This window comes from Strix aluco, chromosome 5 (assembly GCF_031877795.1).
Source record: "Strix aluco isolate bStrAlu1 chromosome 5, bStrAlu1.hap1, whole genome shotgun sequence".
Classification (NCBI taxonomy): domain Eukaryota; kingdom Metazoa; phylum Chordata; class Aves; order Strigiformes; family Strigidae; genus Strix; species Strix aluco.
Window position 1 is genome coordinate 25,013,194 of NC_133935.1, and position 20,009 is coordinate 25,033,202.

Here is a 20,009-nt window from a genome sequence, read left to right on the forward strand (position 1 = left end):
CCCTGTGAAACTACTAACTAGGTGTTCTGACTGGAAGATTTGAGTTGCTGATGCTTTAGCCTAGAGAAGCAACACAAACTAACTGAAAACACAAGTGAGCATTTTACTACTGCTCTACTTCGATGCAAGATAAAAATCTGTATTATATGTAACTATATTTTCTGTCATTTAAAAAGCTTCTATTTTTTATTATTCTCATGAATGGTTGACAAGATATTGAATATGCTCCCATACAATAAATTCCCCTCTGAAACTTTGGGTCTTTACAGTTCATGGTTTGCTGGAATTGCACTGTACATCTCGCGCACATTTCGTGATACCGCTGCTGGAACTCTATCTGTCAAAGAACACTTAGCCTGAAATCAGGCTAAGTTAATGCTCAGTTTGTCTAGAGCTCAAATGCTTTCAAAAATGGCCATGTGTTAAGCATTGGGACACAATGAACACTCCTAAATGGCAATTTACTTGGAGGTGTGGGACATACAACTGGTTGGTGTGGGGCCTCTATGGCAGACAAGAGAGGTCCTCTGACATGAAGTGTGCACATGCTGTATTTTTAATCAGTTATAGCCCAGGAACTACAAGAGAATGGAGTAGCTTGTTTTCAACTGAGGAACTGTTACTAAGATTAATATTAATCCTAAAAAGATAGAATTGGTCAGCAACTCAGCAGAGGTGTAACTTAAAGCAAAGAGGCAGGGGTTTGTTTGGAGATGATGAGGGTGAGGAATTGAATGTACAGAATCTTCACACAACAAAATACAAGGTGCACGGATGCTTCAAGGATCAGGAAGACACTAGGCTTTGAACAAGGAACTGAAGACCTGATTCAGGCTTAGTCCTTGTGCTGAAGACCGGAGGGCCTGTGAAGATGGCTTGAGATCATTTGAGTTAAGGCAGGGAACTTGCTACAGCTGGGGACTTGTGGTTTAAGCCATCCAAATGCAGTCCTCAGTCTAATATCCCAACAGGTTGCTTTTCCTAAGACAACTGGAGCCTAATCTCACTAGATGTGAGGAGAAACGAGTTCACAGTCATAGCACTGTCGACTGGTGATAAAGTAAAGAATGTCATGAGCTTCATTGAAACCCTAGCAGGACTATGTAAGTTGTAGAGGACCTCCGCTCCTGAAAGGTACCCTTCCCTGCTCGTGTGCAAGTCAGCTGGCTGAGTTTTGTAATTGAGGCTTCCCAGTGTGCTCAGCAGAGCCAGGGGTACAGCTACTGGTTCTGATCTTTTGCTTTGCCTTTAAAGAACAAAGTGGTGTATTTGTGTGTGACTGCTGCAGCACTAACTAGCTCAGTGTAACTGGATTGCTAATGACTTGGAAAACCAGACCAGATCAATGGTCCATTCCATTTAGAAGCTGTACTGTGTTCTTCTGCCTGTCATATCTTTGTCAGCTAGGTGGTATTTCCTTATAATCCCAATTTTTAATGATTGTTTCAACTAAGTTGTCTAGTGTCTTAAGTAGGACACAATGAGCAATGGTCCCCATTATTGCTTTTCTTGAAAATTATGTATTTGCTACCTTTGGTATTGTAGCTAGTGTTAATGACTATTTTCTAGGTCAGCCACTGCTTCATCATTAACTTTCTCCAGAAATACTGGATGGAGACAATTTCAGCTAGTGTCTTTTGTTCCATTTTTCTAGGTAGGTTATGTGGTGTACTTTTTTCCATCCTTTGCAGTGAGTTCCCTGTTCCATGTGCTGTCAGGTCAGCAAACTGCAGGGTTGATTTGTTAAACATGAGCTGGTGGGTGACTTGAGAAGAGCCTCTTTGGTGTGTGCTAGTGCAACAGGGAACGTGATCCAAACGGAGATGATAAACTTAATTGAGCAACCTCACCACTTCTCTGATTGACTGAGACACTGCTAGCATCCTCATGCCATTTCTGGTGGGTCTGTCCATGCCTCCCCCAGGCAAGAAACTTCTTTGTTGTCATACAGACAGCCCTGGCGTTTCTCTCCCGTGAGTGTGTATTTGCTCTGCGCTGACTAGTGGCCAAGACAGATGTCCAACCCTCGTGCAAACTAAAGTTTGATTTCTAGAGGTTTTTCTGATCTGAATCCCTGGCTATGGAAAGGCTGCAGGGATCTCTGCAATCTCTGGCAGAGTGGGAGAGTGTCATCACAGTATCATCACACCTTTTTGTTCAGTCATCTAGAAGCTGACAGGTGAATTACAGCTACAGCAGCATGAGTCTTCAGCTGCAGGAACTGGCAGTTGCTGGTATTTACTTTCATCCACACAGGTTAAGTATAGGAGATTTTGATTTCAGTTTTCAGTCCTCTGAGCCACAGGTATATCAAGGAGAAGCAGAGTTATGAAAACAATGTGAAGTCCAACAGGACAGATTCCTGTATGGTAACACTTAAGATATGTTTCACACCCCTATCTCATAAGGTAATTATTAATTATCTATGTATGAGCTTGGTCCCCAATAGCATGCTTTCATATATACTGTTCCTGCAAAATACCGAATGATGCTATTGTTCAAGCTGTAGTTTTCCCTTTGTGTATATCTTTTTTGCATATGCTATTTTGTGTTTGTTGTTTCAGCTACACACTTTGTCTTGCTTTTACCCCTCTGCAGAATGAGGAAGGTAATAAGTAATTGGAAGATTTAGTGAGAAAATGCAATATAAAATATGGAATATTCAAGCCTGGGTCAAGGTGGAGGGAAAAATTTTTCTATGATTTCTTTTTAATGAGCAAAAGTTTGAAGAAAAATATTCAGAAGAGCTCCAGCTGGGCTTATGAAAAGTCCACTTAAAAAAACCTTATCCAATGAAACAAAAATGAGTGCTGATAATTACCTGCCTAGGTATTTTAAAAGGGAGGGCCTTTGGTTAAAAAAAAAAAAAAGGGGGGGGGGAAGAGAGGGAAAAGGAGGGAAGGGAGATGTATACCACATCACCACATAAAACACCTTTAACCTGATTCATATTCACCCTTTCACTAGTCATGTGATGGAAAGTGAATCATCCAGCTTTAGAGCCAGCGACATGGTATCACAGGGTACCATCAGTAGCTGTTGCTAAAATAAAATTCAGGCCAGGCCTTTAAGTGGAGAATAACTGGGATTTCTTTGTTGTTGTCTGTGAAGCTTCTCATAAATTACTACCTGTCACAACCTGCATATTCTTTTTATCAAGTGTACCAAACTGCTCTTCATTAAATGTTATGAGCCCAGAAAAGATGATTTGACTTCAGCAGTTATAATCAACCTGAGCTGAACTTTGATCAATGAGGTAGAACTGGCCCTTCTGGAAAGCTGAAGAGAAACCGGAGAATATCAGACGACCTTTAACTATGCTTTGTTGCTACAAAGTTGTCTTAACTGCTCTCTTGACCTAGCAAATCTGCATCATGGTTACCAAGACTATGACCTGGATTCTCCATTGTCATGTAGCTTGTCTCATGTACAAAATGAGTGTTGACGAGACAGTGACAGGGCTAAATGAGAAGGGTAACAGTGTCCATTAGCTGTAGGGCCGGTGGGAAAGGTTACGCTAGATGCAGGGCACCCGATAATCTTGTGCTCTCAACTCTGTCACAACGCTGCAATTACAAGGTCTACACGAGAGGGCAGCAATACATGCTGGCAAGCCTGGAGCAGTGTAGCCATGCAGCTAGTTAAAAAGCAGATTTTCTAGATGTATATATAGCACATGGTAGAGAATTATGTGAATCACATAACATTACATCTTTAAATACGTTATTTCAGGAAGGATGCAATAATGCTCATAAAGAACCATGTCCTAGCCATAGCATGTGTGTAGCTGACACACAGATGCTGCAATTCCTGCAGTTTCTGTGAGGAGGGCTCAGGCCTGGTAGCTTTCTGAAACTTGTATAGATGGGGGTTGGCACATTCCATTTTAGAGATTATCCTGTGCCTGGTGTATTTGCCTGGGACTGGGAAACTCTTGTTTCATTCCCCAGCTCTGCCACAGATTTCCTGTGTGTGACCTTGGGCAAGCTACTATAATCCCTCTGGATTGGAGTCCCCCAGGTGTAATCATGAGATAATACCGCGTCATCCCCTTTGACTTTGTCTCTATATATATGGCAAGCCCTGTGGGGAACAGCATCTCATTTCCTATTTGTTTAGCAAATAGTACTTAGTGTAATGTGGTCCTGATCTTGGCTATGCCATCTAGGTACTACTGCAATGAAGTATATTTTTATATCATACCAAGGGGATGACAAGAAGTCACTCTGAGTTAGTTTTACCTTGCAGTAAGAGCAAGATGCAGGCGTGCTGAGGGAACCTGGGGGTTTCTGAAGGTGTATTACTTTTTAGCTTTAAATTGATTTATTTTTCTAAAGAGGTGGAAAGGCAAGTAAAGGAATAAAACCTCATTTCAGCTTCTGCTCTAGTCTTCTTGCAAAGTGATGTTATTACAAGAGGCAGCCTAAATCCCTTTTGCAAGTGCTACTTGGGAGTGTGTTGTACCTAATTGATAGAAACAATTGACTGAGCAGGCTGAGATTTGCTTGGTGGTCCTAAATGTTCCAGTGTTTCCACAAGTCTGATGATGTTCTAACAATGTGCAAGCAACTTACAATCCACCATGACAGGTTGCCATTTCATGGTTTTTCTGTACATACTTCAGTATTAGGGGCTGAAGAGATAAAGTGCACAAGAGTTAGAATTGTAGGAAGGTGCCTTTTTTTGGTTGTTTCTTGATTCCAAAATGTTTTCTACATGCTCCAAATAAATTTAATTAACTAACAAACACCTCAGCTGCACTTACTCTGGAGACCTGCACAGAATGAGCACCCTTCAGCATGCCTTAGTGTAGAGACTCAACTTTACTGCTCAGTTCTGAGATTAAAGATCATTTTAAGATGTTGCCACCTGAACCCATTTAGGTAATAATTAGTGCAGCTGCCAGCATTTGACAAGGCAATGAATAATCAGTCCCATGGTATCTTATCTCATGTCCTGCTCAATAAAGTTCTTGCTGCTACCTTTGTCCATGGTCATCTGAGGAACTGTGCAGCAGGAAGCACCTACTTCTAGGAACTCATCTCTCCTTTAGTAGGAAAAAAGGACTTGGCCTGTCCCAGGTGTGCAGTCACACAGGACAAGCACATACTTGGGCACTGTGAGCAACCGCAAAACCAAGGCTCGGTAGCCTGAGAAGCCTAAGTACCCAGTGAAATCGCTTGTTTGACATATCTTTGATCATTGTTGAAACACAGTTTTTATTTCTTAGGAATTTTAAGCTATCTTCTTACATTACTATCATTGAATAACAATAATCCCAGACATACACATTTTTTATATAGGCACACACACATATATGTGTATGTAGTCAAGTCATTATTAATGGTTCAGTCAGGCTGGAGGGCCATCTGCCCTAGCATTCAGCCTCTAGCTCTATAGCATGAGCTGAATGGGCACAGGCAGCTCAATAGTAAACAGTACCCTTGGTCTGGAGTTACCAAAATAACCTACTCAGAGGGGAAGCTTTCCCTAACCCTTCAGCCAGAGGTTAAACCTCTTCCTGATAGCAGATGATTTATCTCCCTTCCAAACTAAACAATGTAAGCACTTCAAAAGAAGTTACTTTTAATCTCTCCTTTTGCAAGTATTGCACCAGGTTTGACTAGTGAAGCTTTTACCTTTGAGATCTGATTAGTCTGTTTTAAACTTAAAGCTTCGCTCTGCAAAATGAATGTTTTCATCATCCATTGCTTTTAGTACGCTAGTTTCAGCATATGCAGAAAGAGTTCAGCTCCTTGCGGAATTAAATCCATTTATTTTATTCGGCAGGGACTGCAAAGCGGGGAAGTCAAAATTAACAACGGTAATAACAAGGTATTCTATGTTAAAATGTCAGGTTTGTGTTTTCTTGTGGTGCAGATTATCAAGACTCCAGTTACCTCCATCAGTTTTTCACCTTTGAGATGTAAAATATTCTTAGAGCCTGAACTAAGAATAAGGGAAATCTTCCTGGCATTGTTCCATCTCATTTTGGCTATAGAAATGCACATGCTCCATCATGCACAGGAGGTGGGCTTACTGCATTTCACTGCCTCCATGTCTGATTAAAGCCAGAAGGTGAAAAGGTAACTGAGGGGTATTAGTAAAAGGAACTCCATCTGAGCTGTTCTTGGGTGGCTTGGGTGGCTGTTCTTGGGGCTAAAAATTTGAGTCTGTTCTGATTTCTTCTTCAGGTAACTTGTACTTGGCTTATCACTTCTCTTGTCAGCGTATGCTAGTTACCTGTTTTTCTAGGAAAGCCATGCAGCAAAACTAGAAAGAGCCAACTGTGATTATATTTAGATTTGAAGCTGCCCAAGAAACTACAGTGGTTTGAAACCATACATCCAGAAAAGTTGGCATTTCACAGTGGTGTTCCTGCTACTGTTTACTACCACATCACCTACCTTGCAGTACTGGTAACAGGCATAGATTAGAAGGAAAAAAAGTGTTCCTGTTCTCAGCTGTGCAGCGTGCAGTTGTGAGGCAGTGGTTTTGAACTGCCCTTTTGTTCCTTCTGGCCCAGCCAGAAGCCTGAGACTCTCCCATAACGTGGAGGTGCTTTCAGTCCAGGGGGCAGGCACTGTCACGTAGACTCATTGGGAACAGACTTGTACAAATACAGATGTTTTGACTGTACTCACGAGGGAAAATGCTTTGGGAAAATGCCCAAAACTTCCAGCGTGCCATCCCAGACCAGGCAGCTTTGTTCCTGGAGAAGGTATAGATGATCTCAGAGTAAAACAAAAGGAAGGGACATGTAGTATCTTCTCACTGACTGTGACAGGCAACTGAATTGCCCTCTACCCCTTTGCATCTACTGCCATGGGGTTACTAAACGCAAGCAACCTCATGACATTACTGTGTACTTTTAAAGACAGTTATTGCAGACTCGGCATGTTCAGCAATCACAGCAAACAGCTGGACTCTTGGAAATACCTTCTGGGCCTGGCAGGACACTGATGGGAGAATGCTTCCCGTAGATAGCTCCTGGGACATGGCACACAGATTACTCTCAAAGGTCATTTTAAATAACTGTACTTACCTTGTAATTTACAATGCTGGAATTGGGCCTGTGACCAGTTGTGTTAGGCATTTTGCAAAGCCACTTCACGTTTTGCAGATGGACAGATATATCTTTACTTTCTTATTTCTCTGCTCTGTAGAACAAATTGCAATCCAAACATACAGCTTCTTTCTGTTGTGCCAAGGAGCAGGAACACATGCAGCCAAGGCTCACACAAACACATTTTTCTTTACAGATGGACTAGTAGTGCCCATGAGGATTATCTAATGGTGGCAGCTTGTTACGCCATGGGAGCTCCTTCTCTCTCAGATATCAGGAGATGTTGAAGGGTGCACAGGCAGACTTAACTTCGGCCCACACACATTTTCATACTCTTCAGTTACCTCAGTAGTACCTGTAATAAGCAGTTCTTGCCTATTCTACACACCTTTTCTATTTTTTTAAGCAGTGTGTTACTAAACAGTTTTTTCCTACTTGTGTTGGTACATCCCCTCTGCAGATGTCTCCTTCCTGACTTCACGCTGGAACCCAAAGTCCCGATTGTAGTGCATTCAGCATGACAGACCCAGCAAACTGTCTGTATGTCAGAACCCCCTGGTTCTCTAAAGTTTGCAGTACTGGAAAAAACCTCACATTCATGCTTTCAGTCCCTGAACTCATAGCAGCTTCTCTCTAGAACAACAGAGGGCACCACTCTTCACATCAAAAGCTGCAGCTGGAAGAGAGGCAGCCCTGCTATTGGATAGTTTGGTTACTAGAACATTTCTCTCTCAGTAGGCAATTGGGACTGAATAGGTGATTGGGAGGTTCACCTCTGCATCTCCCGCTCCCTGTGGTAAGGCCGGGCCATAGGCTGTTCTCAGAGATGTCTGTATTGTTTCCCTTGTGGATCTCATCCTAGTTTGCACAGAATAATTAAGCAGTCACTTACTGAGAAATAGCTTTAGCCTATTGATTAGGGTCTTCACTTGGGGGAAAAGGAAACCAGAGTGCCAGTTCCTACCCCAGCTCCTGTGAAGATCTGTTTTTATTCCCATGGGTGTGTAACATAAAATGCATAAACATGCTGCAAAGCAGGGCTGGAATCTAGGTTTCTCCTCTCAGATGACTGCGTTATCTTCTGATCATTCTGTGCTGTTCAACAGGTGCCTCCAGCCACAGCCTCCCCTGCTACCTTGTGAGTGCTGCCACCACCACCAGTTTTGAAATAAAGGTGGCAAATCTAGTTCAGCTGCTGAAGAACACACTGACTTGCACATCTACCTCTGTGAAAGGCTTCAGGGCCAAGATCCCAGTAGAAGGCAGTGATAATCATCTGAGGCCCAGAGCATGGAGAGGGTACAGATGTATCCTATTAACTAGTTTGCACGGCTCTCCTCTGGTCCCACCAGCTGTCCTGAGCAGCTGTCTGCAGGGTGGCTGTGGTCCTCATGCAGAACCTGGTGGCTCCTGTGTTCAGACTGTGTTGTGTGAGCGGCAGCAGGATTATGCTGCAGCCAGGACTGGTGACTGCTCTAGGCCCCTCGGCTGTGGTAGGAAGCAACCTAGCAAGAGCTGCTGAGGCTGGTATCAACGCTTTTCCCCAGCCCAAGCAGGAGGGTCCATGGGATGCCATTCACAGCCTGCCAATCTTGGGCTTTCAGAGGTATGTCTCAGAAGCACGCATACATGGGAGGACTGGGTATGTGACAGGCAGGGCGAGGGAGCACTGGCAGCTCCTAAATAAATAAAATGTTCAGGTATATAAAATGTGTAGCAGATTCTGCTAGAGCATTAAGCACTCCTGGTGCTAAAGTCCTTTTGTAAAGCTATGAAAAGATTGGGGTGCTTGAAAGCTAGTCCGGTTTCCAGTGGCATCATCTGTGCTAATAAAAGGTCTTGCCTTCCCCTATAGACCATGCTTCACTTATATCCATAGACCTTCACTGTAACATTACTATTTGAGAAGAATCAAAGCCTCTAATCAGGAGTTCCCTGATCATGGTTTATTAGTCCTCCAGCTGATGCCCTCAAGGACTGAAAACCTCTTGGTCTTTGTTATTTTCTGCATGAGAAAGCAGGATTGGTCCATACCTGTGTAACATTGCATTGTTTGCTCAAAATGCATTGAGCAAACCTCTTGAATGACAGGACTCCAAATCCAACTTGTTTTAAACCTTGAATGCTGCCCCTGGGCAGTGCTAAAACTTACCATCTCCCCTAATCTGCCGTGTCATTACTGGGGTTATTAGCTCTACACGGTCCAAAGGCCACAAGTGCCACTTCACCACACGTACACCGTATGCTCATGGGGTGCTTGAGGGGACAAAGGCAGATTCAGTTTCCTCACAGGACTGTGAAGCCACATAGCTCACACAGGGCTGCCAAAACCCGATTGACGGGTGTACCAGGCTTGCCTGCCGGCCGGGAGTTCCAAGTGAAGCTGTACCCGACCTGGTAAGCCCTGAACCCGAGGACGTTCCCCCCAAGGTGACGTGCACCGGCAGCCGCCCCCTGTCGCCCCGGGGTGGGCGGAGGCCAGCGGGGTCCGCAGCCGCCGTCAGCCGAGGAGAGACACCGCACACGGGGCAGTGCCTCGCCCGACAGCGCCCGGGCAGCCAGCCAGCAGCGCGGCGGCTGCTTCTCGGAGGAGCCGCCACCCGCCGCCGCGGGGCCGGGAATCCTGAGGTAAGGCCCGCAGTCCCCGCCGGTGCCGGCCACCCCCGGCGTCCGGGCGGCGGCTCCGCAAGGAGGGGCACGACCCGCGCAACGGCCGACGGCGGGGCGGGTCCGCCGTCCTGAACCGTTGCCAGGGGACCGCCATGGCCCCGCCCCGCCCCGCCCCGCCCCGCCCCGCGCGTCCCCCCCTTCCCCCCCTTCCCCCCCTTCCCTGTGCCGGCGCGGCCTGCGCGCACGTGCCGGGCAGCGTGCGCGGGGTCACGTGGGCACGCGCGTGAGGGCCGCCAGCAGCCTGAGGGGTGGCCGCCCGCCCGCTTCGGCCTGCGGCGGGCTGGGGCGGGGGGAGAGGGCGTCGGAGCGGCTTCGTCGCCAGGTAACCGACTGAGGCGCCTCTCCGTGCGGTCCCGCGGAGCCCCGTGGGGCTCGGAGCCAGCCCCGGTCGCGGTGCTCTCCTCTGCGGCGGTCCCGCCTCCGGGCAGGTCTGACCCCATCCTGGCGCAGCAGACCAACTGTCGCCAGCCTTCTGGGTGCCTGTGCGAAACTCTAAAGGGAATACAGGTGGTTCTCCGACAGAGTAACCTAAATGACCTCTTTCCCCCCTCCGGTTCCGTGCCTGTGTCTCCCAGAATTGCTGTGCAGCGCTCCAGCGTGTGTACAAGTGCTGGCTTTTAAAACCAGAGGTAGGTGCGTAGCCAGCCATGTGCTCAGAAGCGCCACTGCTGCTTGACCTCTTCTACCATCTGCACAAACACAGATTAGCTAGCTCAGACAGTCTTTCTTTTCAAGCATGGCATAACGTATTTTTCATCCTTGGGAGGGACATTCTTTTCAGCCTCTCAGTCACTTGCAGAATAGAAGAGCTCAACTTGCATATTAAAAAAAGACATTCTGCTTCTCTGACTGCTGGTCTTGCAAACGCATTTGGAGATCTTGCTGCAAAGAAAAGCTTTTCTTCCTACGTCTCTGGCTGTTTTATTGTTACAGAGTCTGTCCTCGGTGGGTTATGATTGTTCCCATTTGTTTTTGATGGAGATACTCATATTCCAGCCAAGGAGTAAAGTCAGTCCTGCAGCTGAAACCTAGGATCCAGTCTTACAACCTTTACTGGAAGCTGTGATCTCTGTGCCACAGAAATACTAATGAGGGTCACTACTCCCCGGATCCAAACCTGAAGTCAATTCATTGGGCTCTAACCAAGTCTTGCAGCCCTTAATGCTGTAACTAGGACCATGCAGATGGACTGCTGCTCCTATGTTAGATAGGCTTCTTTGTGAACCATGTTATGTGTAAGCAAAGCTGTGTGCCTGCCTGACACTAACTGCAGGACATGGAGCCTTAGCAATTTCATTGATAAAGTACAGTGAGAGTAGAATCCACTTCAGTATCTGTCAGCTCAGATGGCTCTTTAATGCAGGTATTACTCCGAACACACTTGGGGAGCCAATTTTTGCTGAGTAAGAAGGTGCCATATTTGCATAGCACTTTTCCTGAGGTTGTTCTTTAGAAATCGCTCAGTTGTGGGAGTGACTTGGCCACAAAGGTTTCTTTTTTGGTAACTGGTTCTCCAGGTTTTGGTCTGGATGAAAGTATTTTAGAATGAGAGCTAGACTCACCTTTGAGCTCTGAGAGCAAAACGACCAAGATGAAATTAGGAGTAGCTTCCCTTTTCTGGCTGCGGGGCTGCAATCATGCAGACAGCAATACCCAGCAGATGTCCGCACTCACGGAACTGCTGATACCAGAGGATCGAGGGGACCAATTCCCAAAGCACTCATCAAATATTTGTGCTAGTTTGTATCATATAGTTTGTTAGATCAAGCACCTCACTGTGATAAAACTCTGAGGGGGAAGGGAATGTGGATGTGCTTCTAATAAGGAACAAATCTGCATTTCTAATTTGATCCCAAAAGGTCTCAGCTGAGGTCAAAAAATCTGTAAAGAGTAGTGAAAAATCAGTGCACCTGCTTTTAAACTAAAACAGGACAAATGAGGACAGGTAGATTAAGCTTTAAAAAAATATATAAAAGTAAAAAACCACAAAAACAACATGCCTTTATGGAGGCAGGAGAATGAACTCTCCCTGGCCCCTGTGGCCCACTAGAGCTGCGTGGGATCACAGTCCCCACTTTCTGAAACACAAGGTCACATCTTCCCACCCGTCCCAGGGGTGACCTGCCACCTCTGGGGCACAGCAAGAGTGTCAGGCAGGAAGAGGCATGCTTGCACCCCAGGAAAGGGCAGCAGCAGTGAGTGCATTGTCACTGGGTGCCTCATGAGTTCATTGAGGCTGAACAGCTTCTACTGCTCGGCCTGGGGCAGGGCAGCGCCGTGCAGCTGACGGCACTGCCATAATTGAGGCTACAATAAGTTTAGCATTTGTGACAGATTGACAACCCTGGAGACTGAAATGCTGTAGCCACAGGAAGGATGCAGAGAGTGAAGCAACAGTGGCAGCTCCCTCTTGCTCACGTCCAGCCCACACGTGTCTAGGACTTGCACAGCAACTGCTAGTGGCAGGTGAGCCACTGGCTTCTCTCTGCTGCTTTGCAGTGAGCTACTGAGGCTGCAGTATAACCAGAGACAATAAATAGAGATTCAGACTTTCTCGAGTGAAACTAGTTCTAAAAAAATCCAAGTGTTTTTTTTTTTTTTTGCTGAGAGGAAATTTGGCGGTTTTGTTACTTGCTTTCTTTGAGGTCATATTTGCACATTCATTTCTGCAACTACCAGCCAGGAAACTTCTCAAAGAAGGCAGAGATCACATGACTCCAGGAGCTGATGTTTGAAGGGAAAAGGAAATGCGTTGTGAGACCCAGGGTGGAGAGCAGACTAAGTTTACTGGTGCCGAAACATACATTGCACACAGTCCCCAGGCTTGCTGGATGTCAAAGGCATTCAGTCTGCCCTGACTGGAGGTGAAAATTAAACAAACAAACAAGCCCCAAAACATAGACTTAGGACCTACTCCAAAGCCCGTTACGCTCAAGAAAAGGACTCACATTGTCTAATTGGTAGGTCAGGCCTTTCTTAAACAGGGCTGATAGTCAGTTTGAGTTCTACAACTGTAATCCTTCCAAACATAAAACTTTCATGACCTTCAGTGGGAGGTACATGATATTACCTTCCATTGGCTTAACGATCTTAATTATGTTTATTTAACACACTGTAATGGAGCCTTTCATGCCACTATAATATACTGGATAAATAAGACCTGTTTTCAAAGTTTATAGCTTAAGAAAATACATTTACCAGCTTACATCCCCTATCTTACGATTTATGAGAAAATTGAATATGTACTCAAGTGTATACAATAAGTGTAGCACCCAGTCCTGCACTGTTAGCACTTGGGAAGTGCAGATGAGAGTCCATAGATCAGACTGTTATCCAAAGTAGGTAGGAAATAACAAGCATTGATAATACATATTTGCACATTAGGTGAATGTGTATTTCAACCTGTCAGGCTCTTGTCCACTGTATGATTTTTTAACCTCAAGAAAATATAAAACATACAACTTGATTTAGTCTCCAAAAGGATGTGAGGAAGCTTGGAATGTAATAACTAAAGCTGGCACTAGGGTCCCTCCTGTCATTTGCCTTTTGTCTCCAGCAGCAGTGGATTATCAGCCTCAATTACAAACCTTTTTTTCACCTGTTTGCTTTTGTTAGGCATTGATATTACCTGAACACACATATTTTGTCTTTATGTTTTATGTAATAAAATTTAATAGACTCCACTTATGCTGCAAGTTGGCGTGAAGTCATTTGGCACGTTTGATTCAAGAGCTAATAAAAATAACCTTTCCTGTTACTGAAATTGATAAAACCCTATAAGGATCTAGGTTTATAGCCCAATGAAATCTAAACTGATTCATATTCCCAAAGGCTGGAATTTTGAAAAGATGTAAAGCCTGGCCCACGCTCAGGTTTCAAACTACCTAAGTTGTTCATGAGGGATACGATTTTTTTGGAAAGTGCTCATGGCTCCACCCTTTCTGTGCATATAGGAAAGCGGTAGGAAGGGTTTCACGCTCAGTAAGGCCAATTTCCTCCCTAGTATGAGGAGTTGGAGTGTATGAGCATGTTTGTCCTAGTGTAACTCTGGCCATGTAACAAGTGTTCAGCTGTTTACATATGTGGGTCAAAGTGGTCAGCAGGTTACCAAGCTGAAGGGTTGAAGCTCATTCACTTCGTTCCTGTGATAATGCAAGGCACAGAACAGGATCCAAAGACTACTGAAGTCAGACGCAGTTTTTCCATTACCTTTGACAAGCTTTGATTTCAGCCCACAAATAATTGACTTCAGCAGTTATACTGAGGCAATATAGCGGCCTTTGGTGTGTCATCATCACTGTACGGAAAAAGCACTTCTATGTGGCAACTGGTATTTGTACAGATAGCCTTCCTGTATCTCTTTTTAATAGGAAAGAATTTTACTATAGCTTCCACGTGAAAAGATGTATACAATCTAATCTTTTTAACAATCCCATTTGAACAGTTTAAAAGGAGGACTTATTTTGCACTCAATTTATACTTCCTCCTGTATTTTAAAAGACTGCTGGAATCAACATGACTCCTCGAGTTTTCTGTTACATTTTCGTTCAAACTTCATTCACTGTCAGTATAGCCACGAGTACAGCCACTGGTATTGAAGAACCAGTAGAGGGAGCACGAAACGCTTACCTTGTATTTCTCTCTTACATAAACATTGGCTACTGTTTGAGTTTTCTTGATTTTATTTCTCTGGAAGAATTTTTGAAAAAGGTGATGTGCGGCTCAAACAATATATCTGTGGAAATCTTTGGCATGCTGCATTCCCATGCTATGAAGTACTTGCCTGTTTCCCCCTTCTGTTCTCCCCCCGCAAATGTTCAGTTTTCTTAAGAGGATTTCCAAGCTGGGACATACATCATTCCTTCAGAGATTACGATACATCGTTAGATTGTCACACAAATCATAAAGCTTGCTCACTGCAAACAAAGATAGTTCCCATGCAGCACCAGGGCTGTAAAGGGTTAATTTTAAAGATTAATATTTTGCAAAAAGAAGAGGAAAAAAGTAGATGTCAGGAAGAAACATGTATGTTCCACATGCATGCTTTACACTTTGCTTTGTGAAACATGCCTATCTTAAAAAAGAGTTTGCTAAAGTGAGTTAAAGGAAACCAAGCAAATTCAAACCCATATTAAAAATGTGAAAAGGCATTAATTATCATCACACAGTCATACATTTTGAAGCTCAATGCACCCATTTTGTGTATTAAAGTTTTTATTCCTTAGTAAGAATTTTTTTAATCACAAAATAGTGTGGAAATATTTAGATAATAGAATTCATGGACTGCTGGAAAATACTGAATATAAAGATTGATTTCTAATATATCACATACTAAACTGTTCTAAAACAGCTGGTTTCTTGCAGACAGGATTTATTTTTTTAATAATTTAAGACAGCATAAGCTTGTATCAAGCATAAGCATTGTAACAAAAGTGCAACTTTTTCAGCAAATCCTCCCAAAAGATATTTAACTCAAAATATCATTAACACATATTTTCTCCCTACAAAAATAGCATGTCAGACATCATTAACTGGATGTATTAACAACTATTTACATACAGCCACTCTGTAGGCTAGTAAGATTTTTTTTTTAACGTTGTTTAAACACAGCGTTTGAGGCAAACAGTAGCAACAGCAGCAGCAGATGCACCGAACGGACTGACAGACACCGGATAGGTACTCGCTCGCTCACTCGCTCCTCGCCAGGCTGTTGTGTCTCACCTCTTACATAACATTCAAGTGAGATTTCTCACAGTGCTACCTTGGCAACAAACTAAAAATATCTAGGCAAGGTCTTGGTTTAAGCCTTATTAGAAAAGCTTTATCTGTGTGATTATCTGGTGTCTGGGTTTGTCTTCAGAAAGGGAAATCGTGCCGTTTGAGCATGGATGAGGGGAGAACCCGTATGGGAAACTTACCCCAACCAGTCTAATCATTTCTGATTGCACAGCGAGGTGTTAACCTGTGGCCTCCAGTTTGTGTCATTCGGGATTGAGGATAAAAGTGGGTTCAGGCTGAAGAGTTGCTCTGTGTTTTCTTGGGGGGGGGGTGTGGGGTGTGGGGTGTTCTTTTTGTAGTTCAGTGCAGAAACATTCATTTTATATAGCAAGTTTGGGGAAAAATCTCTTGGGAACATACGGAATTAAATAAAGACAGGATGAGAACAAATGCACTTGCCACACCTGTATACCTTAGCCGGAAAAAAAAAAAACCACAAGGTTACATAATGGGTGTGATCCTCCTTCCCTTGCACACCCCAAACTCGCTGGAGCCAGCAGCACAACTGGGTGCTCAAGGCACTGCTGGTTTGGGCTCAGGGTGCACCCCTCCACACTCCGGTCCTCAGTAAAGTGCTAACACAGGTGCCGGGATCTGCCCCCCTTTCCCTGCCTCACCCCCCGAACCCACCTGGGTCTTCTGGACAAGTGCAAGTTCCTAAGCGGGACTTAGGGACACTGTATAAACCCCATTCCAAATAAGGTGCAACATTTAAGTTACCCTACATAGAGAAAAAAAAGTACCCTTACTATATTTCCTTCCTTTTTTTCCCCCTTAACATATTTATGCATTTATAAAGCCCAACATTAAAAAAATACTGAGTAGCAAATTTTATCCTTGACGGTCCTCTGCGGGGGAAGCGCCGGGTCCAGCCGCCGCAGTAGCGGGGCGCGAGGCTCCCCCGGGCCGGGCCCCGGCACCCCGCAGCCGCCAGCTCCCGGCGCCGCCCTGCCCTCCGTAGGAAGCCGGGGCCGCAGGTGCCGCGCGACGGCCCTTCCCTGCTCCGCGGCGCGGCGGCCCGGCCGGGGGGGAGGACGGCGGGGAGCCCGGCGGGGCGGGTCCCGGCCGGCGGCGGCTCACGGGCCCTCGGCGCCGGGCTCGTCGGCAGCTGCGGTCTCGGCCTCCTCGCCGGGCTCGGCGGCCAGCCCGGCGGCGGCAGCGAAAGGGTGCGGGAGGTGGGGCGCCGGGGGCAGCCCGGCGGCGGCGGCTGCCTTCTCGGCCGGGCCGAGCACGGAGGAGAGGCAGGGGAAGGAGGCGGCGGCAGCGGCGGCCGCCTGGGCCGGGATGCCCGGGTAGAGCAGCGGGATGGGGGCGGCGGGGTAGAGATACTTCTCCAGGCTGCCTTTATCCAGGAAGGGCTGCATGTAGGCGGCGGCGGCGGAGGGGGAAATGAAGTAGAAGGGCAGGCAGAAGGGGGCCGCCGCCGGCTGTCCGAAGGGGGCCCCACTGCCGCCCGCCCCCAGGGCCATCAGCGAGCCGAGCAGGGCGGCGTCGGGTCTCAACAGCGCCGCCGCTGCCTCGGCGCCCCGCGCCGCCAGCCCCGGCGGGCCGGGCAGAGGGCTGCCGCCGCGGTCCAGCTTCGGCCGCTTGGGCGCGGGGGGGGGCGCCTCGTCCCCCGACGGCTCCTCCTTGATGGCCAGGGCGGGCAGCGCCGCCGCCGCCGCCGCGGGGCCGCGCTCGGGTCGCGCCTCGCCGTCCCCGCCGTAGCCGCTGTCCGTGTCCGTGTCGGTCTCAGCGCTGAGCTCGGCGGCGTGAGTCCGCTGGATGACGGGCACGCAGTTAGCCTGGCCCTCCGGCTTGTGGCTCGGCGCGCAGGGCGGGGCGGGCGGGGAGGAGGAGGAGGAGGAGGAAGATCCCTTGCTGAGGGGGCCAGGCGGCGGGGAGAGGAGCTGGGGGCCGGGGAGGAACTGCGAGGAGATGGAGTGCAGATGGCCGAGGAGCTGGGCGCATCGCTGTTCGCGGGGGGTCCAGCTCTCGAAGCGGGAGAGGTACTGCAGCACTTCCTTGGCGCACGTCTGAAAGCCCGAGTGGAAGGCGTCCAGGTCGGCCTGCACGGGAGACTTCATGGACCGCTCCCCTGCGGGGGAGACCGAGGGAGGACAGCGTTTGCCCGCGGCTCCGGTGTCGGCTGCCCTGCTCCGCGCCTCCCCCGCTCCGCTCCCGGTGCGCCCCTGCGGCGGCGCCCCCCGGGGCTCGCTTACCGTTCTGCAAAGCAATGATCTTCTGGTGCTGCTGCTCCGTTAAGGCTGTCAGCGCTTTCAAGTGTTTCAAAGTCAGTTCTAGCACCACCGCTTTCTCCAGGTGTCCCAGCGTCTGCAAAGGCAAAGGGAAAAGGGGCGGCTCGCTCGGCTACCTCCCGGCACGCGTTGGCCACTGCCAAACGCCGCCTCCGTAACTTCGGGAAAACTCGTCCCCGAGGGGCGTTCCGGCCAGGGCAGCCGGCGGGCAGTCCGGCAGTCCGGCGTCCCGGGGGCTGCGCAAGCGGGCGGGCTGCCGGCGCCTGTATCTGCATGTACATAAACGCTCCTCTGCACCTTACCGTCAGTTTGAGATGCTCGGGCAGTAAATCCTTCAGCTGGGCAATGCATTCGTTAATCCTGTCTCTTCTCTTCTTTTCTATCAGTCTGTGTGGCAGTTTGTACGTTTCCTAATGAGCAAAATCCGGAAAAGCCAAGCGTTAAGAGTCCCTCGGAACGACGATCAAAACCAAAACAAATGTCATGCCGACCACATGCCGCGCAAATTCTCGTGAAGGCACCGCTCTCCCCGCCGTGCCGGCTCTCTCGGAAACCCGCTTGCAATTCGGGGGAGAAGTTAAAAAGCGCAGCCCGCCACCCCCCCGAGGGATGCTCTTGGGAGCGAAGCTGCGCTGTAAAATTCAGCGGACCCCAATTAAGCGCTTAAGCGAGAACAGCCCCAGAAACTCACTCTTACCTTGCTCTCGTCCCTCTTCACGCCTCTTTTGGGTTTACACATATACAGGGAAGGGTAGTCCAGCCTGGAGAGAAACACAAAGATCCAGCATCGGCAAGAGAGCCACCCTGGCACCTCCTCGAGTGGGCAACAGACCCCGAGCGCCGGGCGGGGAGGCGAGCGCGCTGCCTGAAAAGGGCCGGGCGAAGGCTCGCCCGGGTCCCGCCGCGGAGGGAAGGCGAGCCCCGGCGCCGCCGGTGAGCCGGCTCCGCTGCCCGCGCTCCACAGCACTTTCTCCAGAAGACGAAACGCCGCAGAGAGACGAGACGGCGCTACTGCCCGGGCGCCTTACCCTATAAAATCCCTATGCTCCAGCAGCTGCCTCTCCGGCAGGCGGGAGATCCCTTCATCCATGTCGGGCAGCGGCTGATGTTTCGTCGCTGCTTTTGATGGAGCCCGCGGGATGCCGAGATCAGTCTTCGGAGATCCGCGGCCGGCGCTGCGCACATACAGCCTCCGTCCCCCTCTCCCGTACAGTGGCGAAAGCGTGCGGCAGCTCGTCCCCCCCACCCTCCCTGCCACCCGACCCTGCCTCCGCCGCTCCCGCTCCCCGCGCTCACGCTGGCAGCACGCGCCGCGCCGCCACTTTGCGCCCGCCGCCGCCGCGCGCCTGCCCGCGGGGCACGCGCGCTGCCAGCCAGCCCCGCACCCGGCTCACGTGCGGCGCGCGCCGGGGGGGGGCGGGGAGGGGCGGGAGGGGGCGTGGCCGAGGAGGGGTGGCTGGGCCCCCGCCGCGGGCTGCCGCGGAGGGGGTGTGGGGTGGTCCCCGCCGCCGCCGGCCCGGGGACCGCCCTACAGGACACCGGCCTTCCCCCGTGTTACTGCAATTGCTGGTGTCGTCGTCATCGTTATTGCCACAATTATTGCCATTATTGCCGTGTCTTGATTATTTTTATAATTTTATTCTCATTATGTTGACAGTATTATTCTTACTATGTTGATAATTTTATTTTTACAGTTTATTTTGTCTTGGGGGGGGGAGACTCGCCCGTGGAAAACGTGCCCGGCGGCATCGAGCCCCTGTCCCTGACTAGGGAGTCACGTTTGCCGGACGTTTTACATACACTTACCGACGCGTGGGCACGAACACGCGCATACGCGTGTTTGACGTGCGGCAGCGGCAGCCCCAGGGCGCTCCCGGCTGGGCGCCGCCGTGCCGCAGCTCTCGCTGCCCGGTGATCCCGCCCGCCCGGCCGCCGCGGCTCCCGGCGGCTCTCCCGCCCGACCTTTGGACGGGAGCCGGGTCCGCCTGCAACGCCAGACCGCGGCAAAATCGTTTCTTGCATACCTACGGCTGTATATATATGTGCACATCGACGCAAAACCATATCTACATGTGATATAAACAGATCTGTATTGTGACGCTGCCCTGCCGACGGGCACTCCGCATCCCTGCGGGACGCAGAGCGTGCCACTGGGAGACGATCTGCACCGGCGCAGCCTGACCGGCCGCGGCAACCCTGGGGCGGGCCGGGGCGCAGCAGCAAACAGCGCCCCGCCACGCCCCTGTCCCTGCGCGCCG

At 48.8% G+C, this 20,009-nt stretch overlaps 1 protein-coding gene across 1 annotated transcript; it reads right to left on the reverse strand.

Annotated features, from left to right (window-relative positions):
• Positions 1–14,932: 14,932 nt before the first annotated feature.
• Positions 14,933–19,035, reverse strand: BHLHE41 (basic helix-loop-helix family member e41). The gene is made up of 5 exons (XM_074826448.1): positions 18,780–19,035; positions 18,449–18,512; positions 18,054–18,161; positions 17,716–17,827; positions 14,933–17,591 (listed from the first exon to the last, which is right to left on the reverse strand). The coding sequence occupies exons 1-5, from the start codon at positions 18,839–18,841 to the stop codon at positions 16,591–16,593; spliced, it is 1,347 nt and encodes a 448-aa protein (XP_074682549.1). The 5' UTR covers positions 18,842–19,035; the 3' UTR covers positions 14,933–16,590.
• Between the last annotated feature and the right edge of the window lie 974 nt (positions 19,036–20,009).